General features: G+C 40.5%; 1 protein-coding gene across 1 annotated transcript in view; it reads right to left on the bottom strand.

Annotated features, from left to right (window-relative positions):
- Positions 1-27,482, bottom strand: part of UCP1 (uncoupling protein 1) — a 57,193-nt gene that overhangs the window by 10,995 nt on the left and 18,716 nt on the right. Inside the window, exons 3-6 of the mRNA XM_044061618.1 lie at positions 26,427-26,631; positions 23,445-23,642; positions 16,467-16,568; positions 495-675 (exon numbers count right to left, since the gene is read on the bottom strand). Of these exons, the coding sequence (XP_043917553.1) occupies positions 495-675; positions 16,467-16,568; positions 23,445-23,642; positions 26,427-26,631 (686 nt within the window). The remainder of the gene's footprint in view (positions 1-494; positions 676-16,466; positions 16,569-23,444; positions 23,643-26,426; positions 26,632-27,482) is intronic.

Below are 27,482 nucleotides of genomic sequence, written 5' to 3'. Positions count from 1 at the left end.
CTGCAACCACAGACTTGTAACATATTCCACCACAGCCACCCATGCATTTTGCTCTTCAACAGGATAAGCATTAAACCACTTTCTCAGACTTGATAATTAACTAGAAATTACTGTACCCCAGTCTGCAAGGTGTTTTGCATTATTATAATATAGGAAAGATTCCACAGTTTCACTTCTGTTTTTTTTTTTTTTTTTTTTTTTAATAAAAGTAACCGTTATAACGTTATAAAATCCATATCTTCATCTTTTCTAGGTTACTGACAATTGCAGCCTGCACATCACCTTCTAGGAAGTGAATATTGATAATGTTGCCAAAATAAAATAAAATAAAATAATTTAACTCATAAATAACACAGACACGCATAATTATGGAGGTCTTGGATGCACAACTGAAAACTAGTTCTCAGAAACCTGTTGGCTTTAAAAACACACTCCATACTAAACAGAAAGAAAGAAAGAAAACCAGCAGGAAGATGTATTAGGCAGTGGCTTACCCTTTGTAAAACGCTGTTGGTCCTTCTTTGATAAGCATGGTCCATGCACAGTTCAGTGCACTTTTGTACTGTCCTGGGGGAGAGTTCATGTATCTTGTTTTCACAACATCGACAGGAGATGCTACCACTGTTGTACAAAACCCAGCGCCAAATGCAGACACAAAATGGCAGGGCAGGTTATCTGTGTATAAGGAATACTGTATTAAGTTATTAGGTCTTAGCGTGTCACTAATAAATAAAATAATCAAATACCTTAAAGAAAATGTTACAAATATGCTTAACATTTAATTTTTACCACTCCCCTTTTTTTTTGCTATTATTTCAATAAGTAAACAAGAAGAACTGAAAGTTTATGTAATAACACGGTTTCACTTCATAATCTCGAAATGCTGAAATACCGAATTTCAGCATTCCGAGATCATGAAGCAGAAAATTCAGAATGCCTAAAGTGCATAAGAGTGAATTTGAATATCTCGAATTTGCGCTTATGCTTTTCCAGTTCGTTGCGTGTAGTGTTTGGCTGGTATGGTGTCTGAAATTGCAGGTGAATGAGTGTGTGTGTGTGTGTTTCTGTACGTTGTATGTGTGGGTAAGGGTAGGGAGGTGTAAGTATGAGTGTGAGTGTTGGATTTGTTAGTGTTTGTGTATGTGTGATGTGTATTTGTTGCGAGTGAGTGGAGAATGCCATGGTGTGAGTTTTTTTTTATGTTATGTGTGATCTCAGAGTTGGTATATATAAGTAGGGGGGTGTGGGGGGCACCCCCATGCTTATATGTAGTGTAGGGTTGTTTGGTTTGTGTGCTGTGGGTGGAATGGTGTGCGTGTTATGTGGTGTATGGTGTATGTATGTTCATGACTGTGTGATTCGTGATTGTGGGATTCGGTATTGTGAATGGTTCGGCTTCATGGTCTCGGAATGCTGAAATTTGGTATTTCAGCATTTCGAGATTATGAAGTGAAACCAATAACACAATGTCCCTGGGATTCAGAAAGGCTTACCTTGATATGGAAACCTTAACTTGTAAGATTCCTGCATTGTACTAATTCTGACTCAGAGAGTACACTCCCACTGCTGTTTGGCTCAGAGTGTGCACTCCCACTGCTGTTTGACTGAGTCAGAGAGTGCACTCACACTGCTGTTTGACTGACTCAGAGAGCGCATTCCCACTGCTGTTTGACTGACTCAGAGAATGCACTCCCACTGTTTGACTGACTCAGAGAGCGCACTCCCACTGCTGTTTGACTGCCTCGGAGAGCGCACTCCCACTGCTGTTTGACTGACTCAGAGAGCGCACTCCCACTGCTGTTTGACTGACTCAGAGAGTGCACTCACACTGCTGTTTGACTGACTCAGAGAGCGCATTCCCACTGCTGTTTGACTCAGAGAGCGCACTCCCACTGCTGTTTGACTGACTCAGAGAGCGCACTCCCACTGCTGTTTGACTGCCTCGGAGAGCGCACTCCCACTGCTGTTTGACTGACTTGGAGAGTGCCTCCCACTGGTGTTTTCTACTGCAGTCACTGTAGCATGAAGACCAGTTTTACTGATGAAGATGCATAAAAATGCTACAGTCCAGGGAGCAGCTAATGTGAATGAGCCAAGTTCTCTATATTGGAAATGGTGCTGGTGGTGGATTCATGTGGTAGAGAGATTCAAAGCATCATTCTACCAAATTAATTTTTTTCAGTAGGATGAAACAGTGAACATCTTTTGTTGTTTACTCATTCAGCCCTGGATGAATGGCTGCAGCTCTTACCATGACTACAGGTAGGTATCAAGGAGTCGAGTGTATGTATGTACACATGCATGCATGTAAGGTTGGCTGGTAAGGAGAACAGCATGGTTAGGTCTGACACCATTTGATTCAGAGCACACCTCTCAACTGTCCAGAATTTCACAGAATGTCTAGATTTTTGCCTCATAATTTTTTACCTGTTTCTAATAGAAGTTGTGGTTTTCTGGCAAATCACTGAGGACAGAACTCACCATATAATGACAGACATTTCAATTTCAAACCCTCAGAATATGCAAACTAATACAAAACCTGTTATTCCAACAATGTTCTAAGTTTATAAGACCAATATTTAAAATCTTTCCCTGCTTTGGGGGCCTCCCCCCATCATGTTTGGCTTTATACAAAATTGTTGTGCTAAGAGATTGAAAGGTATTATTCAGAGGCATTGTAGTTATTTGCTAATTACGGCTTTCTCTGCAGCTTTACCTTGGCTAAAATCACAGATTCTCTGTCAAGATGACGGCTTTCTCTGCAGCTTTACCTTGGCTCAAATCACAGATTCTCTGTCAAAATAATTACCCAACCCATGTTAACTGGCTATATAGTAAGAATTTGTTTGAATTTGAAGACACGTCTTATTTACAAAAGTGGGCATTCATTAATTAAAGACAAAATTTGTTTTGTTTTTAGATTATATCACCTACTGTTGTGCCCTTTTGTATCATATTATAGTCAAGGAAATGGTCTGTACTCAGGACAGATGCCTGCATTTAATTTGGCTATCAGTAATTTTGTTCACAATAAATATGATACTGAATAACTGTAACACTGCCAGTTTATCACTGAACTAGTTCATGGATTTTATAAACTAATTTCTTTCACCTGTATAAGGTAATTCTGCTAAAGAAACATATGGTGGGCCATGACTGTGCTTTTGCATGTGTGACTTATCTGTTTAATTTAGGTTTGTCCTGTGGTGTCTGGGGTTTTCAGTAAACATGAATGCTGGTTTTTACCATTTATAAAATAGTTAATCTTTCATTCATAGATTAGTACTAGCCTAACAATTTTAAACTTAGCCAATTACACCATGTGAGAATCAAACACTGCACCTTATGTCTTCAAGGTAAGCCCCTTAACCATTATGCCAACCTCCCATCAGATACTGAATATCATGCAACTGTTTGTTATGTTTGCTTTTAAGCTACTTAGTATTGCAACTTGACAACTAAATCTTAAAGTGATACACATCGGTTGTTTATAATGCCATTTACATTACTTGTAATAAAAACAGCACTGAATATTTTGACAGAGATTGTTAAGAATAGCAGCACTGTTTTCACAACATGCAGGCGATAGGTTGAGGTAGAATGATTGACAGTGGGTTTAACAGTCAAAGCAGTCAAAGCTGTCATTCTCATTTGAATCAGTATGTTAACCCTTCCTTCTTGTGGAACAGAGAAAAATGAAGCCATATCCAGTGACTAACTAAAGTGAAAGCACCTAGAGTTTCAAGTGTGCGCATGGTAATGTTTTCTTTCATCCGTAATACTTTTTCTCCTGCACAGCATGAATGATGTTCATACATGAAGATGTGTGCTTGTTGTCTTTATGTTTATTGTGCATGTCATTGTTTTACTTTTGTTGTACAATTTGCTGGTATTTTATCAATTATCATTCTATCATTTTTTTAATGTAAAATGTGTAGGTAGTTTGTCAGTTTTCATTGTATCATATGTAAAATGCACTATACAAGAGAGGCTGTTGCCCCCTTAAGCACTTGCCTTTAATACTTCTTATCAATTTCATATTTGTAAACTTATTGCAAAAGTGTTATTTAGTTACTACTGAAGCAGATTTATTGCACAAATCACAGGTACTACGGCAATTATTTTATTTTGTTTATTTATTTTGGTGACACTATTCAGTGGCTTCACAAATAGTTTACTATATTTGCTAGCTTTACAAATAGTTTATTTCAAAAATAACAGGTGCAGTTGTAATATTTTTTAGTGGGAAGGATAGTATTAGCCAGCTTTATAAATGTTTTTAATTATTGCACGTTTACTGATGGCAGCTGTAATGTTTTCTTCCTGATATACAATACCAGGGGTAATATTCAAGGCTTAGCCACAAGTTTCTTTAAGTGGACATACATTATGTTGATGCCAGTTCGGGTGAAGGAAGGTGGCTGCTACTGTGCTGACAGAGGGCCACAGAGCGATAGTCTTTGTCTTACCATTCACCATTTTGACATTCACTTCACTTTTTCGCAACCACTTACTGGAAACCTAAATTACCATACCTTTTGCACCTTTCATAGGTTCATAGGTTCATACTAGGCTATCTGCCCTAGGGCATTTATAAGCCTAGCCAGAATGTGTTTGGCTTTCGCCACCCATTTTAAATTTATTTTGCTATGCCCTTTTTCGAGGTCAGTATACTGTGCCTCTGTCTAACAGTGACACAGAAGTGATACCCGGGGTAAACCTACGATCTCCCATCCACTCATCAAGATTCCTCTTGAAGAGAGTCAATGAGGGACTCTGCCTAACCTGGACTGGGATTTTATTCCAGAGTGAAGGGAGCCTCTGGGTTATGAATCTGTCCCTCCAGCATGTCCTATTTATTTCAGTGCTGAGGTTCAAGTCTCTCGAGCGTGTAGCTCGATGGGATTTGGATTTTCTGAGGTGCAGCATGTCCATTAATTCCGGGTTGGACATGGCTTTATACGTCAGGCACAGATCGCCTCTGAACAGGCGGTATGCCACTGAGTAGAGCTGCAGTTTCTTTAACCGGGCAGCATATGGCATCTGTTTGAGCCCTTTGATCCTCTTGGTGAGGTACTTTTGGGGTCTTTCCAGTAGCTGCAGCTGTCTGGTAAGGTACATCCCAAAAGGGGCATTGTACTCAATTATGGGCCTGATGAGGGATGAGTAAAGAGGCATGATGACCTCCCCTGATCTAGATGTGAATCCCTTCATGATTAGGTGGGCTATATAAAATGTTTTTCTAACCACTTTGGCCACATGGTTGTCAAATGAGAGATTGCTATCAACTTGGGTCCCCAGGTCCCTAATTACTTCTTCTGTACTTAATGGATTACCACCTATGTGGTAATTTGTGGGCACTTTGTTTTTGCCAAAGGGATGACTATACACTTTTTGGCATTTAGCTTGAGGCCATGGCTCTGGCACCAGTTGTGTGTTTCTATGAGGCCCTTTTGGAGGATGCTTGTGTCGGCTGGAGAGTCGATTATGGCACCCAGTTTACAGTCATCTGCGAACTTGGTCAGCCACAGTCCTTCCGTGTTGGCCTGTACCTCCGAGAAATATATACCGAACAAGAGAGGTCCCAGGACTGAGTCTTGTGGGACACCACTTGTAACTGGTTTGGAGTCTGACATGGCTCCAGCAATTCTAACCATGTGGGTTCTGTCCTTGAGCCAGTTTGCAATCCATCTAGTGACATAGGGGTTTACATTTAAGCTGGTGAGCTTATTTATAATGCCCGAGTGGGGTATTGTATCGAAGGCTTTTGCTAGGTCCAGGTAGGCTGTGTGGACCACCTTCCCCTCGTCAATGGCCTTGGTGACTGTTTCAAAGAAATCAACCAGGTTTAAGAGGCAGGATCTGCCCTTAACAAAGCCGAACTGGGTAGGATCCAGTGTTTGAAGGTCCCCAATATCTTTATTTATGAGGTCCATGATGATCCTTTCCATAGCTTTGCAGACCAAGCTAGTCAGGCTTATGGGCGATAGTTTCCAGGATCCGTTGAGGCACCACCTTTATGGAGAGGGACCACTGTTGCTGTACGCCACTCTTTGGGCACATATCCTGTAGTAAGGCTGAGATTGAACAGTAGTTTTATGTTTGGGTTTAGCTCTTCTTGGAGTTCATGTAGGATGCAGCCCGGGACACCATCTGGTCCCATTGATGCTGTGTTTTTTGCTTTGGAGAGGGCGGCTCTTACCTGAGCATCTGAGATGTCAGGGAGGCAGCACTCTGCTGGGATAGATATTTGCCCTTTTGGTGGGGAGGGGGGTGGAGTTTGTGCTGAACCTGTCAGCTAGGATGTAGGCAATGTGTGTGGGTTCGGTGTATTTTTTGTCATTTTGGACTAATTCTGAGCATATCTGGGAATTACCACCCAGGTTCCTAACATAACTAAAGAAAGCCTTGTGATTATCCTTAGTGTCCTGTGCAATTTTTCTCTCGAAGCTGGCCTTAGACAATTTTATGTGTGCCCGTAGTTTTTTGCTAATACTGATCAGTGATGCCTTCCCTTTTTGGGATTTTGCTCTATCATTTAGTAGCTTCCTCCTTCTATTGTATAGTTTGTTTATGGCTGGGGTCCACCAGACAGGACGTCTGCCTTTGGAGGATTGGGTCTTGGTTTTATTTGGGATCGCATGATCCATGCATTCCTGAAGGTGTTCATAGACTGCGTTTATAAAGGATTCTGTGGTCTGGGCCATATTTTCCACAGGCCCAGGGGCTTTGAAGGATTCCACCTCAGTTTTGAGGAGTGTGAAATTTGCTTTAGAGAAGTTTTTCACTGTGGTTTTCTGGGCAGGGGGTGGGGTCAGGATGTGAATATCCAGTGAGATTAGTTTATGGTCTGATCTTACCAGTGAGGGATACACTTCTGGTCTGGAGCATAGAGTCCCCATGTTGGTGATGATCAGGTCCAGTATGTTTTCCCCTCTTGTGGGAGTGGTAACAAGTTGTTCCATAGCATCTGAGTTTATAAATTCTAGGAACCTTTGGGCTAGGGTGTTGGAGCTAGAGTAATGCTCCCAGTCTATGTTTGGGTCGTTGAAGTCGCCCAATATAATGGTGTTTGGAGAGACCTTCATATTTTCCAGTGTTCTCAGGAAGGCCGAGTGGGGTTCCTGGATTTGGGAGGGTGGTCTGTAGCAGGCTATAAACTGGAAAGCAGTTTTACCCACTGTTAGTTGCACATGGATAGTCTCTGATGCTTCGTGCTTTGCCACCAACCTGGAGGTGTGGGTATCTTTGATTAATATCGATACTCCCCCTCCTTTTGTGGTTCGATCCAAGTTTTGGGGCCGAAAAGCATGGTATGAGGTATAACCTGGTAATGCTGGGGTGCTCTCGGGAGCCCTGAACCAGGTTTCTGTTACTGCACAGATATCGATGTTCTCCATGCTAAGGAGAGTTTCGAGTGTGTGCATCTTGAGGTTTAGACTTCTGGCGTTGAGTAGCATTACTCTTAGTTTCTTATCCCTTGTGATACCTATGGAGGTGGGTTTGTCTTTTGAGCCTTGCCTAAAAGGCACTATGGGGGTAGCAAGAGCCTTTGCCAATATCCGAAAGCCCAGGGGAGACAGGTGCAAGTCATCCCTAGCGAAGCATTGTGGCTTGTCGAGCATATCATCCCAAGCTGACAGGCATTGGATCCCCTTTGAATGACACCAGTACTTAAGCCAATTGTTGAAATTGATCATCTTGTCTTCATATTGTGGCATCATTCTTGGTGAGGGTAAGATGCTACTCAAGGTCAGGGTCATACCGGCCTGGGCTACATGCTCAGAGAGCTCCTTTATGTCTCTTTTCATGTAGTCCAGGGAGGTACGTCTCAGGTCATTCACACCAGCATGGACAATGACTGAGTCATATTTGTACTTGCCTTGGAGTGACCTGAGTGCTTGTGTTATGTGATGGATCCTAGCGCCCGACAGGCTGCTCACCGTGACCCTCTCCTTGTTCAGCCTGGTGAGCGGGACGTCAGTGTGCCTGACGATAGAGTCAACTATTACAAGTGTATCAGGTGTGTTGTTTAGTCTTAAGGGCTGTGACTGTTTGGCACACTGGCTTTGTGAGATATGTGTTGCACGTGTTTTGTTTTGGGGTAGTGGCTGCTTGGGTGTCTGCTTTGGAGGTCTCTGCTGCTTCGGCAGATCTTTATTTAGAGCCTCCGAGTATGTTTTTGTGTGATTATGTGTTGCCCCCTTAAGCCTTCATGCACTAGCATTTGCATAAATGAGATACATTTTATATAAGGTCATGCAAGAAACCTGATCAGTCAAACAAAACATGAAAACTGCAGCTGGATGTAAATACCGAAGTACGATAAACTTTGATGCATGTTTCCCTGGTTACAGATTTGTAAATGTTTATGGTGAGAATAGCACTTCTGAGTTCACAAACATAATGGCATACAGCCCACAGCAGGGAACTGACTTGTTAAGCAAACACCCCTTGTATAGTAATAGACCTGGGATAGGGCACAACTTCAGCCAAGAATGGCACCACTGTGGTCTTCACTGCAGCCGGAACTCACTCCCTTAAAGGCATCTTTTGTGCCACATCTGCCAGTTGTGTAGTCTGAGGACAAACAGTTCTTTTGATACATGCAGAACAACCACAATGTTGAGGTCTTTATTATGCATTTAGGTAGGCATGTGTTATATAAAGACTGATGCTTAAATGTGGGCATAAACTGTAGCATTTCTCCTGCTGATGATATTTCACTTTAGGCTATTCCACTGATGTTATAATACTAAGGATTTGTCTTCAAAAGATTTTGTTTTTACAATAGCTCTTAAAGTGACTGATTCATCTGAAAGAAGCAATCACTTGAATACCATAGTAAGTGTCCTCAGTAAATGCTTTAGCTGTTTTACAACAATGAATTCAAACTTTCTTTTTGCTGTCTCTTATAATTAATAAAAGTGAGCTATTTATTTTCAGTGTCTTCCATTCTGCCCATATGCCTTGCACTGAGATAGTTAACACCGTATAACAGGAGAGCGAAAGAGCTTACCTCTTTCAGGTGAACACACATTGAGTCTTCATTAAATTTTTGCTCGGTAATGTCATTTATATGTGAGTGAAGACATGTCACAGCTGGAGTTATGAGTGACTGCGATATTACTTTTTCCCTTTGCATTCACCAAGGCCAGCCTGCTTAAGAACAAGCTGTACTGGTGTGATCCACGTACATCAGTTTCTGAGACAATGTTTATAATGTGTGTGTGTCAGAAGATCACTTGTATATTGTTCTCCAGCTAACAGATTTATTAGCTGACCTTTGAGCCTGATGTCTCAAACAGGTAATGAATCAGTAGTATAAATCACATGATATTATCTTTGTGAACATTTGCTGAAAGTTATCTTTACCTAAAGCAGTTTAGTGCACAGGACTTTGACTTTACAAGCTACTTTCTTGCCTTTGTACTATGAAGATGCATCTTATTTTTTTTTCTCATTAGTTTACCTGTCCAGAACTTGTTCTGTTAAGTGAGTAGCAGCACTGGGTAAGGGTTTCTGCAGATACTGAACCTGTTTGTAAAGCATAACAAGGGCTGTTTTCCAGCTAACTACATCTCCTGTAATGCAGGTGACAGCACAGCAGCCTGTTTATTGCTGCTGTTGTTGTGCAGTTGTGAGTCTGACGCTGTCATTCCTGTGATACAGAGGGCAGTATACTTTTGTATTGCACTATTAATTATGAGTGGTCTGCATAGGCACTGAAAACATAGGTGATCACATTTATGTCTAATGGAGTAAAGATGCACCTTTAGATGCATGGAATTCAATGGTAGCAATGCCATCATTGCACATGTGCCACAGAAAACTAATTTTGGCCTAACAATCCTTATCCTTTTTTATTCTGCCACTGGAGATGGCCATCACTGGCATATAGTCCAGGTTCTGAGCATAACTCTCTTACAGATGCCTCACTCAAAAGTTTTATCTAATTGCTTTGGTGCCTTAAATCTTTGCACCCTTAATCTGCTGACGTGCCTGGTCCCTCTTTGTTGACCAGATGAAATAGTAGTCAATTTGTCATGTGTCCTGAAGGGCACATACTAGGCCTGGTTTCCACTACAGCACCTGCTCTGTGGATCTAAGGACAAAGTCATTGGCATACCAGTACACTTCTTAGGGTTGGCATCTCACAACTCTAGGATCTGGGGGGTTTAGTCTTGACCTCACATTGTTATTTTTAGGGAGTCTGCTTGATTTCTCTTGTGTCCAAGTGTGTTTATTCCAGGTACTCCAGTTTCTTCCATACTTTTAAGTACGTCTGCATACTTCAAACTGTGTATACATGCTGTCATTGCCTTTGGGCTAGGGTTATGGCTGAGAAGAGTCTGTTAAGGGTCAGGTAACCTAACTAGTATGGGTATGATTAAATAAATAAATAAAAATAGTGACGTGGCTTTATTCCACAACACAAAGCTCAGTCATATCAGAGGTTCTAGTGTAATATGGCACAGATACCAAGCACTAGATTTAGTCTGCTGATTTTGCGATGCTACACACAGTACAGGACGAGGCTATAGTAAAATTTACAGCACCCTCCCCCATGCTGCAGAACCTGTGGTAGCCCCCCTCCCCCATGCTGAAAAACCTGTGGCAGCTCCCTTCCCCCATGCTGCAGAACCTGTGGTAGCCCCCTTCTCCCACACTGCAGAACCTGTGCCAGCCCCCTCCCCTATGCTGCAGAACCTGTGCCAGCCCCCTCCCCCATGCTGCAGAACCTGTGGCAGCCCCCTCCCACATAGGTTCATAGGTTCATACTAGGCTATCTGCCCTGGGGCAATTATAAGCCTAGCCCGATTTTGTTTGGCTTATGCCACCCCTTGATTTGTGTTCTCTAAAATAATGATGGTCAGTGCTGCAATATAGCAAAAGCAATGTCTTTCAGCTTTTCCTGGTTAGGGGTCGCCACAGCTGAACTCCAGTCCGCTAATGATTGGCAGTGGAATTTTACGGTGCCAAGTTGCCAGCCCGATGCCCAACTTTCAGGGAAGGACCCCCATTCATGCACGCACCTACCTGCATGTCTTTAAACGTCACTCAACCATGGGGAGGACATGCAGACTCCACACAGAAGGCTCTCCAGCCGAGAATCAAAGGGGAGAACCTCTTGCTGTGAGGCAACACTAACCGCTGCACCACCGTGCTGCAATATAACTATTTCTTAATACTGTACTACTTGTCATTGTCTAGATCAAAACTTGTCTTTTCAATACAAGGGTTACGTTCTCATTTTGTTATAGAGGGATATTAAACATGAGGGTCCGTCTGTCTTTTGACTGGATAACTGAGATTATACAACATTATATTCTATAAGTGTCAATAACTGCATAAATAAATAATAAATGTACTTGAGACCATGCAGCTATGCTCTAATACACATGCTATTCCTGATCATACTATGTCATGCTTTTTATCCTTTTGATTACCACTCTCTGCTACAAAACAGTGGTCATGTGCTTCATCAGCTTGTTAGCTTTGTCTAGCACTGATTTGTTTTGGGCTATGCATAATATTTATTTATTTATTTCCAGTTTGATTACAGGGGAAGTCCACTGGGCCCAGAGAGACAGTTTTCAGTGGAGGCACAGGGAGAAAACCTCCATGAAATAGATTACAGTAAAGATAGCAGTCCAATAAAAATAAAATAAAAGTACAAGTCCAAATGTGAGGTGTCAGTGTAATAAAGTTGTGAACCCCCCACATTATTTATTTATTAGCTATCTAGACCACTATATATCAATTTCTAAGCAATTTGTTCTTGTTTTGGCATTATGAAAAGGACACCCTACACTATCACAAGCCATCCAACAGTTTCAGCCTCAGCTGTGTATCCCCCCTGCATTTCTAGGGTGTATACCTCAGAGACACCTTTAAGTGATCTGTGAGTATTACTCCAGCAAAGTGAATTACATACTGGGGTGGCATCCTGGAATTCTGCTCCAATCAAATTAAGTAATTCCTGTCAAAGAGAAACAGTCAGCTGTACTTAGAGATCTCTTAAATCTCAAAGTTCTGCATGTCTACTGTTGTGAGTGACTAGATATGCTACGTGAAGCAACGTCATGTCAGCCCCTTGTACCCATACCCTCATCCATTGAATTATTCCCTCTCTGCTGGAAAAATCCTATACTTTGAAGACATCTCTTAAAGGTATCATCAGTTTTACTTTATAACCCCTCTGTATGCTCTCCAGGCAAATCCACCATGTAATGGCAGTCTGTTCGCTACCCACGGTAGTTGGGTTAATTTCCCATTAATGGCATTGCAGTACAGCACAAGAGAGCTATACACTCCTGAATCTGCCACTCTTCACATGATATGTTAAACTGAGGTCCCATTTGCCAAGAAGGTGTTAGATGGATGCAAGGATCTTCTGTGTTTGTTGAAAATAGCAATGGAAATTCAATGCTCAGCTGCAGTAACTACACCATTTTGAATGTGTATAGTTTGAACTATGTTTCGACTTTCTGTATGAGTGGTGGTAAAATCTGTACATTAACATTTTCTGCTGGTGAGACCATGTATTTCTACAACATATACTATATAAATTTGGGTACAGCAGATTTTGCTCAGCTTGTAGGTTTCATTTTCAGTTACTTCTGGGTCAAGTTTAATCAAAATCAATAGTATATATCTACGCATGTGAATATTACATAGTGTGGAAGTTCTTGCCATATGATATGTCAAATTGTCACTAAATTGAACAGACATAAAAGTAAATACCATTGATATAAATAGAGCATTTTGTACATAGTCTAAATAATAATGCTTCTTTAAAACAGACCGATATATTTTTGTAGTAGATAGAAAGGTTTAGTTAATGAGCATTTATTGTATTACAGGTGGGCTCTGGGTCTGTTAGAGAAGCTGGTATCTTAATGATGTGGGAGTTTGGGCATGGAATTGTAGTTTGTAGGATTGTGCTACAAAAAAGAAAACCTTCCAGAATGTTAGATGTTTTCCATTAGGACGTCATAAAAGAAGAAAGATGATGAAAAGCACCTTTGGATTGTAACAAAACTGGTTTGAGAGACTTTTTTTGTGGACTAATAGAAATAGCCCTTTGTGTAGTTCTATTGCTTCAGTGTATACAGAGACTTCACCAATATTTTTTTTTCTCTTCAATAAAGATTCATTACTTAATGGAATAGTGGTCTCTGTTGCAGTATTTTACACCAATGTGAGTATGTGTGGTAACCACCCAACTTCTACTTTTGAGTAACTGTTCTATTTATAGTCTTTGCAACTGTCAGAAATTTTCAAGAGAGTAAATTCATGCTAACTCTAATAGGGAAAAATACAGGGATAACTCCCTTCGCCAACAGTGGTATCCACAATCCTTCATAGTGGCCCAACAGTTGTAGCAGAATTTATAAGATGTAATGAGCTTTTACTCATGAAAAGTGTAATTTCAACTAAATGTTTCCTGCTGAAAACCATCCACCATCACTAAATAGATCAACTTAAAAATGAAAATTGCCACTGAAGTGGTGCAGATAGATAAATCCTTAACTACAGCCCAGCTGCCCTGCTCAAGTGGCATAAAGGGATAAAGCCCTAACCATGGCTCAGCTCACCTGTGTTTGATTAGTGGCTTGGGTGACAGAGCAAAAGGGAGGGATGAGAATGCCCATCCTGGGAGGGAGGGTGCTGCACAACCTGTGGCAGCCCCTCCTCCCCCACACTGCAGAACCTGTGGCATGTGTTGATAAAAAAATACCTGATGTACTGTACTCATAGATGTATGGCTTAGACCTAATATTCTGAGAACTCTGAAATGTTAGCAAAGGACTATATGCTGCCTGTATAAAGATAAAAATGTGATAGGTAGATCATACCTTGCAGTAATAGTCCTTTGTTTCTCTACTATATCTAGTGACAGATCCTACGGGGTAGGACAGGGATATGCACCCTTCTTTCAAGGACCAATTGGAGTATTGAGGTTCCTTTGAAGTGCACATAAGTGATTTATCAGTTTACATGCACCCTCCTTTTGTAAATTTCTAGATCTACCACTGATCCCTCCCTCCTTAGCTCTAGGACACCAGTTATTGGCACATGCTTTTCTTAGATTTGTTGGGAATTAGCAGACTTTACCTTTGGTCCCAGTTCATCCCCCATTGCAGTGTCAGTATTTTTCATACTTTTAGTTTCATTTTGGAGATACACTGCCTGTGGAGTAGTTAACTCAGACTGAGTCTCTAAATGCTCATCTGAAGCTAAGAAACACATGAAGGGCTTAGCTGTGCATCCGCTAAAGAACAACTGGACCATGGATCCTGATGAATAGAGAGTCTTTGGCAGATTGACCTTACAGAGTGCCCTTTCTCATTGTCCTTACCCAGTGGATGATGAATGTGAAAATAAAAGCCCATGTCAACACCTGAGATTGAAGGACTGAATTCTAATTAAATTGTACACATTGCCAGATCATGACCTAGACTTTCTAATAAATCTGTATTTCAGTATCCTTAATAATGAAGCACCCTGTCTTGCAAGATGGTCTGCTATAGTTTCATCCATTATTAACCATGAAATAAATAGACATACAGGTTCATACGTGAACAACAGGCTAACTGCCTGGAAGGGCCAATTTAAGTCAAGTTAATAACCTGAGGTCAGCATCAAACCATGTACCTTCTGTCTATGAGGTGAAGACTTTAACCATTACCTAGCAGCTGATAACAGTTGAAGAATGAGCTATGACCTGAGACACAAATGTAAGAGGCAATGAATCGAGGAACTGTTGTGAGCTATAGGCTGAGCCAACCTCTAATCCAAGGAATCTGTGGATGGTAAAGGACAATCTGAATTGCGATATCACTGCAGCTTCATCTACTTTACATGTTACTGACTGGTGACTTAGTAACTGTGTCAGTCTTTAAGGAGCAATTTTACAACCAAAATAGGTACATAATCCGAAGTCACAGAATGCCCATAAATACACCTTGTTTCCTGGCCACTAGGCAGTTGGCACACTGCTGCGAAGCCTGAGTTGAGTCAAAACTCTACATTAAATTAAACATCTCCTGCCATCTTGATTAGGTTCCATGTGTAGCTGTTGGTGACTGTGGTCCCTGTTCTGTGGCTGTTCACACTATGACATTGGTTATAGTACTTTCCTGTGCTTGTTGGAGTCCTCTTATCCATTTAGATTATAATGTTATTCTTGAATATAAAAGATCAAGTGGCCCATTGCAGTGTGTTGTATCATTTTCCACAGCCACTCAGCTGTGTAGGACAGTTAGAAATGGCTCATGTGTGAATTTTTGACAATGTTACCAAGCAAAATATGCTACTGCATGGCTGTCTCTAGAAATACAGCAGAAAACAAGCATACGCCATGTTGGCACAATGCCTGGACCAGTATGGTGCATTAGTACCAGTAGGAAAATGCAGATCACATATAATGCAACACTATTCTGAGTAATGTATGACCCCACAGATGCAGATGTACTCACTGAGCATGCATGGAGCAAATGCCTAAACTGGTGGGGTGTAACACATGTCAGCAGGACTGCGCCTCAGTCACACTTCAGTGTCCATATATCTGGACATTTAAGACAAGTTTCCCTCCTTGTTGCAGAATCCAGTCAAGTAGTTCAGTCAGAATAAAGCTTTCTTTAGTACCCATCTGTTTCCTGCACTCTTATCATGCAAAGTCACCTGTTATGACACAGTAATGCTTTTCCTGGTAGTTGATTGGTCTCTGCTTCCTTTTGGAACACATGACCACAGTAATAATGATATGGTGTTTTCCTGGCACTCTGTTTCTGGCATTGCTCCACTGCTGTGTTTCATTACACAGTATTCTAAAATATTCTTGCTAGTTTAACTATTGCATTTTGACTGCCTACCCTGAAAAAATGCCCCATTTTCCAATGGAAAAGGTAGAAACAATCTAAAACAGGAAGAACCAATGACTGTATTCTCATAAGCAAAGGGTAACAGTGCAGCTATTTGCTAAAGCTAGTATCAGGTAGTGCTATGTAGCCTTCTGGCCCTGTGGCTTCTGTTGTCTGATCCCCTGCCCTTGACTGTTTCAGTTGTAGCCATTAACCACCTGGTTCAAGCTAACTAGTACTGCTAATGATGCTCCTGCATAGAAAAACAAGACAGCACCAACTTTGTAATATGCCATTAAGAACTTTCTAAATGTTTTTAATGGAATTTTATTACATTACATTGGAATATGAATACTGTCCCCTACATCACCATCATTCATGCTTGAAAGTTGGGATCAAAATATCCATTCTTGTTACCCCACATAAAAACAAGACTGATAGTCTGTGTTCTTCTAGGATAATGATCTTGGTAAAAAAAAAAATCTGACAGTGTAACTATATCAGGCAAGTAGTATGACATTGTCAGCTGATTCATTTTAAACTGACGAAGGTCATTGGTATCAGAGTTGTATGTACCAGTCATCAGACATAACTCACCTGTTAGTAGTCTGTGCTTGAGAATGGTTTCCTTAATAATGTCATAAGTCACAAGTTCTGAACAGTTGACAATTGCATTCCTTGTCACATTTGGTAGAGTTCCTAAAGAAGAAGAAAACAAAATTATAAATAAGTGTGCACCTTTGAAAATAGGTTATTATAATGCCTGTGTATAGGGAGGACATTGTGATGATGTAAAAAATACCTTTAGGACAGAGGTGGCTTAAGTTCAGTGACCCTTACTTCAGACATGGAGAATGCTGAGGGACATTCAGAGGTAGGGGCAGCAGCTGCCCACAGTTTTATCTACCTACATTCCATTCATCTTCTGCAGCTATGCATCTAAACTGGACACAAACATGCCACCCACATTGATCAGGCATTTCTGTAACGAAATCATAAAGGAAATCCATGCGGAATTTTGGGGCAGCACATAATATGTGACACTAATAAACAAAGAAATACAAATATTTCTTTCTCTGAAAAGACAGACCAAAGAAAAGATGCTTAGTCCATGACATTATTAAAACAAATAGAAACTGTGTTCTCACATCTTGTAGTAGTTCTCTGGTTTCTATGGTTACCACTACCCTGTCATGGAGCTCCATACTTCATCACTCGCTCTGCTGTACCATGCACATCAGTCATGCATGGTGACATTCAGTTGATGTGAGATGTGTATAACTGCCATTAATATAGAATGTGATGGCATGACTGCTTTAAAATAAGAATTATAAATGCACCCCCATTTCTGGATGCTGCATGCCTTCAGCTATCTCTAGTACTTTTCCCACCATTGTACTCTTTAGGCCCCCAGATAAGCTTGACCCTATTTAGGCCCACAGATAACACTACATTGGGTGGTCCAGAAGCTTATCAGGAAAATGAGGTACATAATAACTTATACTAATGTTTGTAGGAAACGAGGTTAATTTTGGGAGGTGCTTGAATGGAGCTGGATGTCTCAGCTTCTTGGCACCAGGGGCAGTGATGCAGTAACATGTGTCATGTGAATTCTCATACATGATGGATGGACTATGTATCATGCATGCCACATCCTCTTAATGAATAGACACTGTAATAAAGCTCCTGGTCTCCCACAGGAATTGCACTAATAGCTCAAGTGCCCCTTCCCCACACAGCTAAGGAGGCCAAGCCAAAAGCTGCTTTATGATATTCCCCTCTACCGAGTTAACCCTTTCATGCAATGTCACTAGTATTCAAGCCACCACATCTCAGTGCCAAAAGCATTTATACATTGGTAACAGGTGTTTTAAACTATTCATTACAGTCCTCAGGTAATAATGTGGTTGTTATTTGAGGAAGGGGTCATGTTATTCATTTGCCTGACTCATTACTGCTGAAAGCTGAAAATTATCCAACACCTCAAAATGTAGGCATAGAGTGCATATGTAATAGCTGCTGTTACTAAAAAGGGATGTATACTCATTGAGTTTGTCTTATCTTTCTTACCTACTTATCCATTTCAGGTTGCAGAGATCTGATGTGTAACACAGTAGATGATAAGCATAAGGTAGATAAATAGGTATCCTGCCATGCAAAGCTATAATACAGTATAATCCATGTAACAAAAATCAGACCCCTGGAAAAATTGGAACTTCCCTTGTAATTGCTAAATGTAAAGCCATGTTCAATTTTGCTTAGTTAAAAATCATGGTTCAACAGACCTTCAGTGAACTATGGCCTATGAGATTTATCAAGCCATTGTGAGCATTTTTTTCTACAGTCTTGTCTGTGGTATTGCTGATATTTCTCCAGTCATGTTAATGATTTCCCATTTATTCAGATATATCATAGAGTTAGAATTATCAAATAAAACAATTATGCACACTGGTTTGTGAGCATACCAAGAGCATAGCTTTTAAAGTAGTCGTAGTCCAAGTTATTATATGATTTGGGATGTATATGGAAAGATAAAGGACCTCTGAGAACTGAATATTTGCAGCTTTCACAAGAGACTATGCAAACAGCATATGTGTACAGATGTTTGCAAGCTGTTAAATTAATTTACAGCCAAATATTTTTGATTCCTGCAGCAGCAGTATTATAGGTTCATAGGTTCATACTAGGCTATCTGCCCTGGGGCAATTATAAGCCTAGCCCGATTCTGTATGGCTTACACCACCCCTTGATTTGAGTATACTGTGCCCTTTTTAAGGTTTAGTTTACTGTGCCTCTGTCTAATAGTGACACAGTAGTAATCCCTGGGACAAACCTACGATCCCCCATCCACTTATCGAGATTTTTCTTGAAGAGATTCAGTGAGGCGCTCTGCCTCACATGAACTGGAATTCTATTCCAGAGGGAAGGGAGCCTCTGGGTTATGAACCTGTCCCTCCAGCAAGTTCTATTTATTTCTGTGCTGAGGTTCAAGTCCCTCGAGCGTGTGGCTCTAAGGGATTTAGATTTACTGAGGTGGAGTATGTCCATTAATTCTGGATTTGACATAGCTTTGTATGTCAGGCATAGATCGCCTCGAAGTAGGCGGTATGCAACTGAGTAGAGCTGGAGTTTTTTTAACCGAGCAGCATATGGCATCTGTTTGAGACCCTTGATCCTCTTGGTGAGATACTTTTGGGGTCTTTCTAATTGCTGCAGGTGTCGGGTAAGGTACATCCCAAAAGGGGCATTGTATTCTATGATGGGCCTGATGAGGGATGAATAAAGGGGCATGATTACCTCTCTTGATCTAGATATGAAACCCTTCGTGATGAGGTGGGCTATGTAGAAGGTCTTTCTAACCACTTTGGCAATGTGGTTTTCAAAGGAGAGATTGCTATCAACTTGGGTCCATGATGATCCTCTCCATAGCCTTGCAGACTACGCTAGTCAGGCATATGGGGCGATAGTTTCCAGGGTCCGTAGAAGCTCCACCTTTGTGGAGTGGGACCACTGTTGCTGTACGCCATTCTGTGGGCACATATCCTGTAGTGAGGCTGAGATTGTATAGCTGTTTTATTTGAGGGATTAGTTCCTCTTGTAGTTCATGTAGGATGCAACCTGGGACGCCATCTGGTCCCATGGAAGCAGTGTTTTTTGCTTTGGAGAGGGCAGCCTTCACCTGAGCATCTGAGATGTTTGGGAGACAGCCCTCTGCCGGGATAGATACTTGCTCTTGAGAAGTTTGCACTGAACCTGTCTGCCAGGATATTGGCGATGTCTGTGGGTTCAGTGTATTTTTTGTCGTTTAGAATCAATTCAGAACAAGTCTGGGAGTTGCATCCCAGGTTTCTAACATAACTGAAAAAGCCTTATGATTGTCTTTGGTGTCCTGTGCAATTTTTCTCTCGAAGCTGGCCTTGGAGGATTTTATGAGGGATCGTAATTTTTTGCTAGTACTGATCAGAGATGCCTTCCCTATTAGGGATTTTGCTCTATCATGTAGTAGCTTCCTCCTTCTGTTGTACAGTTTATTTATGGTAGGGGTCCACCAGACTGGACGCCTGCCTTTGGAAGATTGGGTCTTGGTTTTGTTTGGGATAGCATGATCCATGCATTCCTGGAGATGTCCGTAGAATGCATTTATATAGGATTCTGCAGTTTGGGCTGTAGTTTCCACTGGCCCTGGGGCCTTGAAGGATTCCACTTCAGTTTTGAGAAGTGAGAAGTTCACTTTTGAGAAGTTTTTCACTGTGGTTTTCTGGGCTGGGGGTGGGGTTGGGATGTGGACATTCAGTGAAATTAATTTATGGTCTGATCTTACCAATGAGGGATATACTTCTGGTGTGGAGCATAGAGTCCCCATGTTGGTAATGATCAGGTCTAGTATGTTGTCCCCTCTTGTGGGAGTGGTGACTAGTTGTTCCATAGCATTTGAGTTTATAATTTCCAGGAATCTTTGGGCTAAGGTGCTGGGGCTTGAGTAGTGCTCCCAGTCAATGTTTGGGTAGTTGAAGTCGCCCAGTATAATGGTGTTCGGAGAGATCTTCATGTTCTCCAATGTTTTCAGGAAAGCCGAATGGGATTCCTGACTTTGAGAGGGTGGTCTGTAGGATACTATAAACTGAAAAGCAGTCTTGCCCACTGTTAGTTGCACATGGATGGTCTCCGATACTTCGTGCAATGCCACTAACCTGGAGGTGTGGATATCCTTGATAAATATGGAAACTCGCCCTCCTTTTGTGGTTTGGTCCGGGTTTTGGGGCCGAAAAGCATGATATGAGGTATAGCCTGGTAGTGCTGGGGTGCTCTCTGGAGCCTTGAACCAGGTTTCTGTCACTGCACAGATATCGATGTTCTCCATACTGAGGAGAGCTTCGAGTGCGTGCATCTTGAGGTAAAGACTTCTGGCATTTAGCAGCATTACCCTTAGTTTCTTGTTCCTTGTGCTGTCTATGGGGGTGGGTTTGACTTTTGAGCCTTGCCTAAAAAAGGCACTATGGGGTGGCAAGAGCCTTTGCCAATATCCGAAAGCCCAGTGGTGACAGGTGCAAGCCGTCCCTAGCGAAGCAACGTGGCTTGTCGAGCATGTCATCCCAGGCTGACAGACACTGGATCCCCTTTGAATGACACCAAAATTTTAGCCAATTGTTAAAATCGATCATTTTGTCTTTGTACTGTGGCATCATTCTAGGTGAGGGTAAGATGCTGCTCAAGGTCAGGGTCATACCAGCCTGGGCTACATGATCAGAGAGCTCCTCTATGTCTCTTTTCATGTAGTCCAGGGAGGTACGTCTCAGGTCATTCACACCAGCATGTACAATGACTGAGTCATATTTGTATTTGCTTTGGAGTGACCTGAGTGCTTGCGTTATGTGTCGGATCCTAGCACCCGACAGGCAGCTCACAGTGATCTTCTCTTTATTCAGCCTGGTGAGCGGGACGTCAGTGTGTCTGACAATAGAGTCACCTATAACAAGAGTATCAGGTGTGTTATTCAGCCTTAAGGGCTGTGGCTGCTTGGCACACTGACTTTGTGGGTTATGTGTTGTGTGTGTTTTGTTTTGAGGTAGCATTTGCTTGGATGTCTGCTTTGGAGGTCTCTGTTGCTTAGGTAGATTTTTATTTAGAGCCTCCGAGTATGTTTTGTGTATTTATGTGTTTGGTTCGCTGATTTGGTAGGACTATGTGATACTGGAATTGTGTTGTGTGAGGTTACCTTCTCCTCCTGACTGATTACACCAGTTTTGAGATGAGAGAGCTCAGCCTCCAGTTTGGCTAAATAGTTGCATCTCTCACATATATTTGAACCTGTTTGGAGGAGGAGAGGGTTGTCCATGTACATGAGACAGTTGTAACATTGCCTCAAAATTCCCAGATTCACCAGCTGGACTGGAGAGGAAACCATTGACTGACCTTTGGACATGCTAGAGTAATAGGGAAACTGAATTTAAGACGGACGAATAGAGGACAGGGTAATCGTAGAGAGTATAAGAGTAAGTAGTGCTTATGGTTTAATAGTGCTAACTTGTAGGATTACTTAATTGGACCAGTGAAGGGCCTTAAAATGAGAATATGGTGTTTAAATTGAGAGATAGAGCAGTTCTAAGGGAAAAAGTGAAGAGCAGACTTTGTGGAGCCAGGAATAGTTTAAACCAATTAGATGGCGCTGCCCGTTGTTGCGCTATGCTCAAAAACGTGCAAAACTGCGCAAAAGAGGGTTTTAAGAGAGGAAGATGAAGGAGTTTTGGAATTGACCCAAAATGGCCAATAAAACTACAGTTTCAAGTCAGTAACCACTCCCACAGGGGCAGGCAGGCTGCTCAATGTTTTTCACTGCCACTGATCAACAGAGAGACTTTCCTTTAGCCCAAGCAAAAAATGGCCTCACAGAAACTTACAAACAGTTCAAGAACAGCAAGCCTGTAACTGAACTTTTTTAAATCTCAGAAAAGTGGGAAAAAAGCAAGATTTTTTTTTTCAGAGATAGCAGAGGTTAACAAGTATCAACAAGTTATAACAGTGCAGTAAATTACCCCACACAAGAGTGCTAGGCCAAAGACAGATAAAATGCAAGTTTTGAGAAAAAAATGATTTTAAAAATAAGTGCAAACAGGAAATTCAGTAAACAGCTCTAGGTTGTGCTCTAAATACAGTTACTAATGCAGAAATCAAATTTAACAAGCCAGAAAATGTTCAAAATAGGCGGCTATGCAGGAAAAACTTAGCAAATAAACAGAGGAAAAATACTTAAAGTCTCAAAAGTGGCTCCTTTCTTCTCTCAGCGTTTTCTCCTCTTGGTGGGTGCTTCACCAACAGCCAACAAGCCTGAAAAGATGCCAAAACCACGAGGCAACCAGGTTTTAAGAGAGGAAGATGAAGGAGTTTTGGAATTGACCCAAAATGGCCAATAAAACTACAGTTTCAAGTCAGTAACCACTCCCACAGGGGCAGGCAGGCTGCTCAATGTTTTTCACTGCCACTGATCAACAGAGAGACTTTCCTTTACCCCAAGCAAAAAATGGCCTCACAGAAACTTACAAACAGTTCAAGAACAGCAAGCCTGTAACTGAACTTTTTTAAATCTCAGAAAAGTGGGAAAAAAGCAAGATTTTTTTTCAGAGATAGCAGAGGTTAACAAGTATCAACAAGTTATAACAGTGCAGTAAATGACCCCACACAAGAGTGCTAGGCCAAAGACAGATAAAATGCAAGTTTTGAGAAAAAAAGATTTTAAAAATAAGTGCAAACAGGAAATTCAGTAAACAGCTCTAGGTTGTGCTCTAAATACAGTTACTAATGCAGAAATCAAATTTAACAAGCCAGAAAATGCTCAAAATAGGTGGCTATGCAGAAAAACTTAGCAAATAAACAGAGGAAAAATACTTAAAGTCTCAAAAGTGGCTCCTTTCTTCTCTCAGCGTTTTCTCCTCTTGGGGGGTGCTTCACCAATAGCCAACAAGCCTGAAAAGATGCCAAAACCACGAGGCAACCAGGTTTTAAGAGAGGAAGATGAAGGAGTTTTGGAATTGACCCAAAATGGCCAATAAAACTACAGTTTCAAGAGAACTAAATTACCTTTCCAGAGTCCTTTCATTCCTTCTTGTCGAGCAATTGTTTTGTACGCATGTAAAGTCCCATTGTACCTTTTTTGGGCCCCATTAAGATTGGCCTGTGCCTGAAACCTGACTTTCACCACATCTGTAGGCTGTGCGATAGTTACTGCCATGGCTCCAGTGGTACAGCCAGCCAAGATTCGGCTTCCTATACCTGCGTCTGCAACAGAATAGGACAGCATCTGGATTGTTAATAGTTCCACTGAACAAAATTAATGCACAACAAAAGGCATGATTATCAATAAATACCTTTCTCTTTGGTTAAAATGCATATGCAAAAAACTTTAAGGGCTGTCTTCTTTATGCTAAGGTATGTTTTTATGTCTCATGTGACATCATGAAAGCTTAGGTATTTGCTCAGTTCAAGTTAGATACTATTAATCAAAGTACAGCTCACTGAATTATAGTTCAGAGTCAACCAAATCATGTACAAATGAACACACAGTTAATTTAAATAACTAAAAGAAAGAAGACAATCATGACCAGAGAAACTCATGACAGAATCTACCCATCAAATATATCAATTAAATTAAAAAAACAGAAATAAATAAATGTGGAGGACGGACACTCCTGCCTTCTTCTTAATGAAATTCACCATGTCACAGAAAAAAGTGCCAGTCATGTGGAAAAGGGTGCCTATGGTGGCCCTGTGTGATGCAACTAACAACCAAAAAGTAAAATAAATTTCTGCTGTTCAGGTGGTATCTCCATTTGAGATGGCATTTTTATTCTCTCTACTCTGTCAGCTGCAGTAGCTGCTTCCACAAATGTTCTTTCTATTGCAGTACTTTTATTACTCCTTTGAGTTTATCATCTGTAGCATAACTGCAGTGCTAGGACTCTAATATTAACTACTGTACTTTGCTCAGCCATGGATGATTTTGCAACATTAGATGTTTTAAATTTCTATACCCACCCCCTATTCTAGCATATTTCTTTTTCTGAGATAAACTACCACCATATAGGATAGTCACCAACACTTGTGCTTCCCCTACATTTTCTGTACCTGCAGCTCCTTGCACACCATCTGCCATCCTTGATGCAGGGAACTTACTCTGCAACTCCCTCTAGTGGTTATTAGAGGATTTTCCTCATTGTTCTGGTCAAGTTACCCCAAGTCAGTATGATTACCACCTTGGGTCTTGCCTGAATACAGGCCATCCCTAGTTGGGCTAACTCAGTGCAAAAAGGGTAAATAAAATATTTTTATCAATGCACATCTGGTTTGTAAGCCATATCAGGGAGTATAGGATATGGTTTGTCAGCATGTTTTAAGAGTAAAGCATGATATAAAGCTATGGAGTCACTTAAACTTCTATTCAGATCTTAACACAGACCTGGTATTTTAATGATTTATAAACAGAAGAAAAATGAGATCTGAAAGCAACAGTCTTGAAATGTCTTTGCCTAACAGCAATCATTTCACCTTGCATTAAATGCTCTGCAAATACAGTGTCAGCTGTCAAATGTCTTATTTTTTAACCAAAAACATCTTTATTAAATTATCACTTATGACATAGGTAATCATACATTTATATAAATGAAAAGAAACCATATTGACATATTTTTAGTTGCAAACATTATACAACACTCATAATATATCTAGTCATTGTCAAACATTACACAGCTCATTCAAGTCCTGCCTTCTTTTAAATCCCATTCCTCCTCCAAAATTTTATTTTGCATGTATTGTTCCCACAATTACAGTTTTTATATGTAATTTGCTCATAACATTTTCTAAAAATCCCATTTCCAATTGTTTTATCTTTGTTGCCATATTCACTATTTCTAGTACCGTTAGTTTAGACTTTGATTTCCATTTTCTAGTAATTGCTTTTTGACAGCCACCATAATTAAACTCAGCAAGACCTTACTATGTCTAGGCAAATTTAATTTCCTTAGTTATACCAATTTGCTCACCTAGTATTTCTAGTCTGCAGGGAATTTTTTAAAGTTTGGCAACTGATTACACTCCAAAAAAATGTGTTCTCAGTTACCTCTTTCTTTCCCGTCTTACCTCCAACATTTGCTGTCTACCTGATGAAAAATTCTTTGGAGTCTACTTGGGGTATAAAAACACTACTACTAAAAGAAACTATGTAAGCACTTCTAAACTAAATCCTAAATCTTCTAGAATTTGTTGCATATTTTGGAGATATGCACATATTGTTTCTTTGTGAATTGCTTACCCAGTCTCTTCCCAATCCTTTCTAACCTCCTCTGACTGATTCTTTTATTTATATTTTAACAGCAGCTTCTCTTCTAGATTCTACTAAAAACTCTACCAGTGCTGGTCTTTTGTTTAGGACCCCCCCTCCTATTTCTTTGTCTTTGCCTACACTCTGATATCAATCCTTGATAGGAACGGCAGTCTTTAACCTACAGTCCAAATAAGTTCTTGGCATCTTCCCATTCTATTACCTTTCCCTCTCTAGTTATTTGCTCCTAATACCTTTGTTCCTTTGCCAATTTTCTCCAGTAAATTCCAGCCCCCTTCTTGCCTGTTGTCTGTATCCCTAATTGTAGTCATCCCTATTGATGTTATCTCCTTTCTCCACTCCCATGTTGGCTTAGTTCTTAAAATACTTTCTGATACTTTAGGAATATAATATTCTGTATGGTTATTGTTATTCTCCAGCTGTCGTATGTCTTATGTCTGTTCTATAATGGTTGCAAGAGGTATTTTACACGAGAATCTTATCAAAATGGTAAAATACATTCAGCCACAGCCTCAGAAGTTGAATAGGTACCATGCAGGGGTGTCACTTTGAATATTGACCTTGATTACAACATATAAAATATTTCAGTCTGCAAAATGTTTACAAAGTCATCAAGTATCTATAAAGTCCTCAAGAGTATTGGGAAATCTGTAGGCATGTCTAAACAAAAGTATTTATAAATGTTACTTAATTCACTAATGAAAATGGATGTTTTATTTGTTTACCTTTCCCTTTGGTGTAGAATTGTTTGACTGAATCATACAGGCCAATTCTGATTGAAGCAAAACTCATCTGCCTCTGGAGTCCAGCTACCAACCCATTGTAGAGACTTGTGGGTCCTTCTGTCTTTATCATGGTGGCAATAGTCCCAAAGACTCCTCTATACCTAATGCTTTTTGCAGCTTCACCAGCTACCGACTCACCTTGGATCTGAAAGACAGTTATTAATATCAAATGAGAAACCAGTAGAAGCCATCACATTTGGTTCAATAACATCCCGAATCTTCTCAGTTTTATTTTTTTCTCTTATGGTATCAAACTCAGATGCTGACAAAGTCCACAAACATGATGATCATAACATATTCATGGCTTACTAATTAAAACCTAAATCACACTCACTTTTTATTACTGAAGTCATTATTTAGGAATTTTTTTACTTTAATGAAAAACTAAACTATCTGTCAAAGTGTCATACAATGTCATAAAAGTTCAGTTATAAGAACTTAAAACACCTTGCTTACCTTGTGATTGGTAATACATGAATATGTGTAAAGCTAAGTCTTCCTAACTTTGTATAATTGATAAAAAACAAAACTTCTAGACTAGTGAGAAAAGTCTTTAGTTGTCATTTGTGTGAATGGAATCAACAATTGCATGCCATTACCTGAACCACAATCACAACTATATGTGTCATTCTCTTAGACTACAAGAAATTCTGGACAAAGCCAAAAATTATGGGGGACAAAGGCCCACAACTTGGGGCAGATTTTAAATATTGTTGTTATACAGTTAGAAAGTTTATAGAATAATGGGTTTTGCATTAATATACATTTTTGAAGGACATGAAGTCTAAAATTCACTTCTATCATTAGTTACTGACAGACATTTCAATTTGCCAGAAAACCACAAATGTTATGAGGGCCAGATCAGAAATATGAAACAGAAAATTTAAACATTCTCCAAAATTCTAGACATTTGAGAGGTATGGTTAGAAATGGAGCTTTAGTTAATATCGCATTGTCTACTTTTGTTTCAGGATGCATTTTTTTTCCTACGAGAGA

The sequence above is a fragment of the Protopterus annectens genome, chromosome 2.part0, assembly GCF_019279795.1.
Source record: "Protopterus annectens isolate FY-2018-M chromosome 2.part0, PAN1.0, whole genome shotgun sequence".
Classification (NCBI taxonomy): Eukaryota; Metazoa; Chordata; order Ceratodontiformes; family Protopteridae; genus Protopterus; species Protopterus annectens.
The sequence above is the reverse complement of the archived record's forward strand: the minus strand, read 5'-3'. Positions and strand labels throughout refer to the sequence as shown.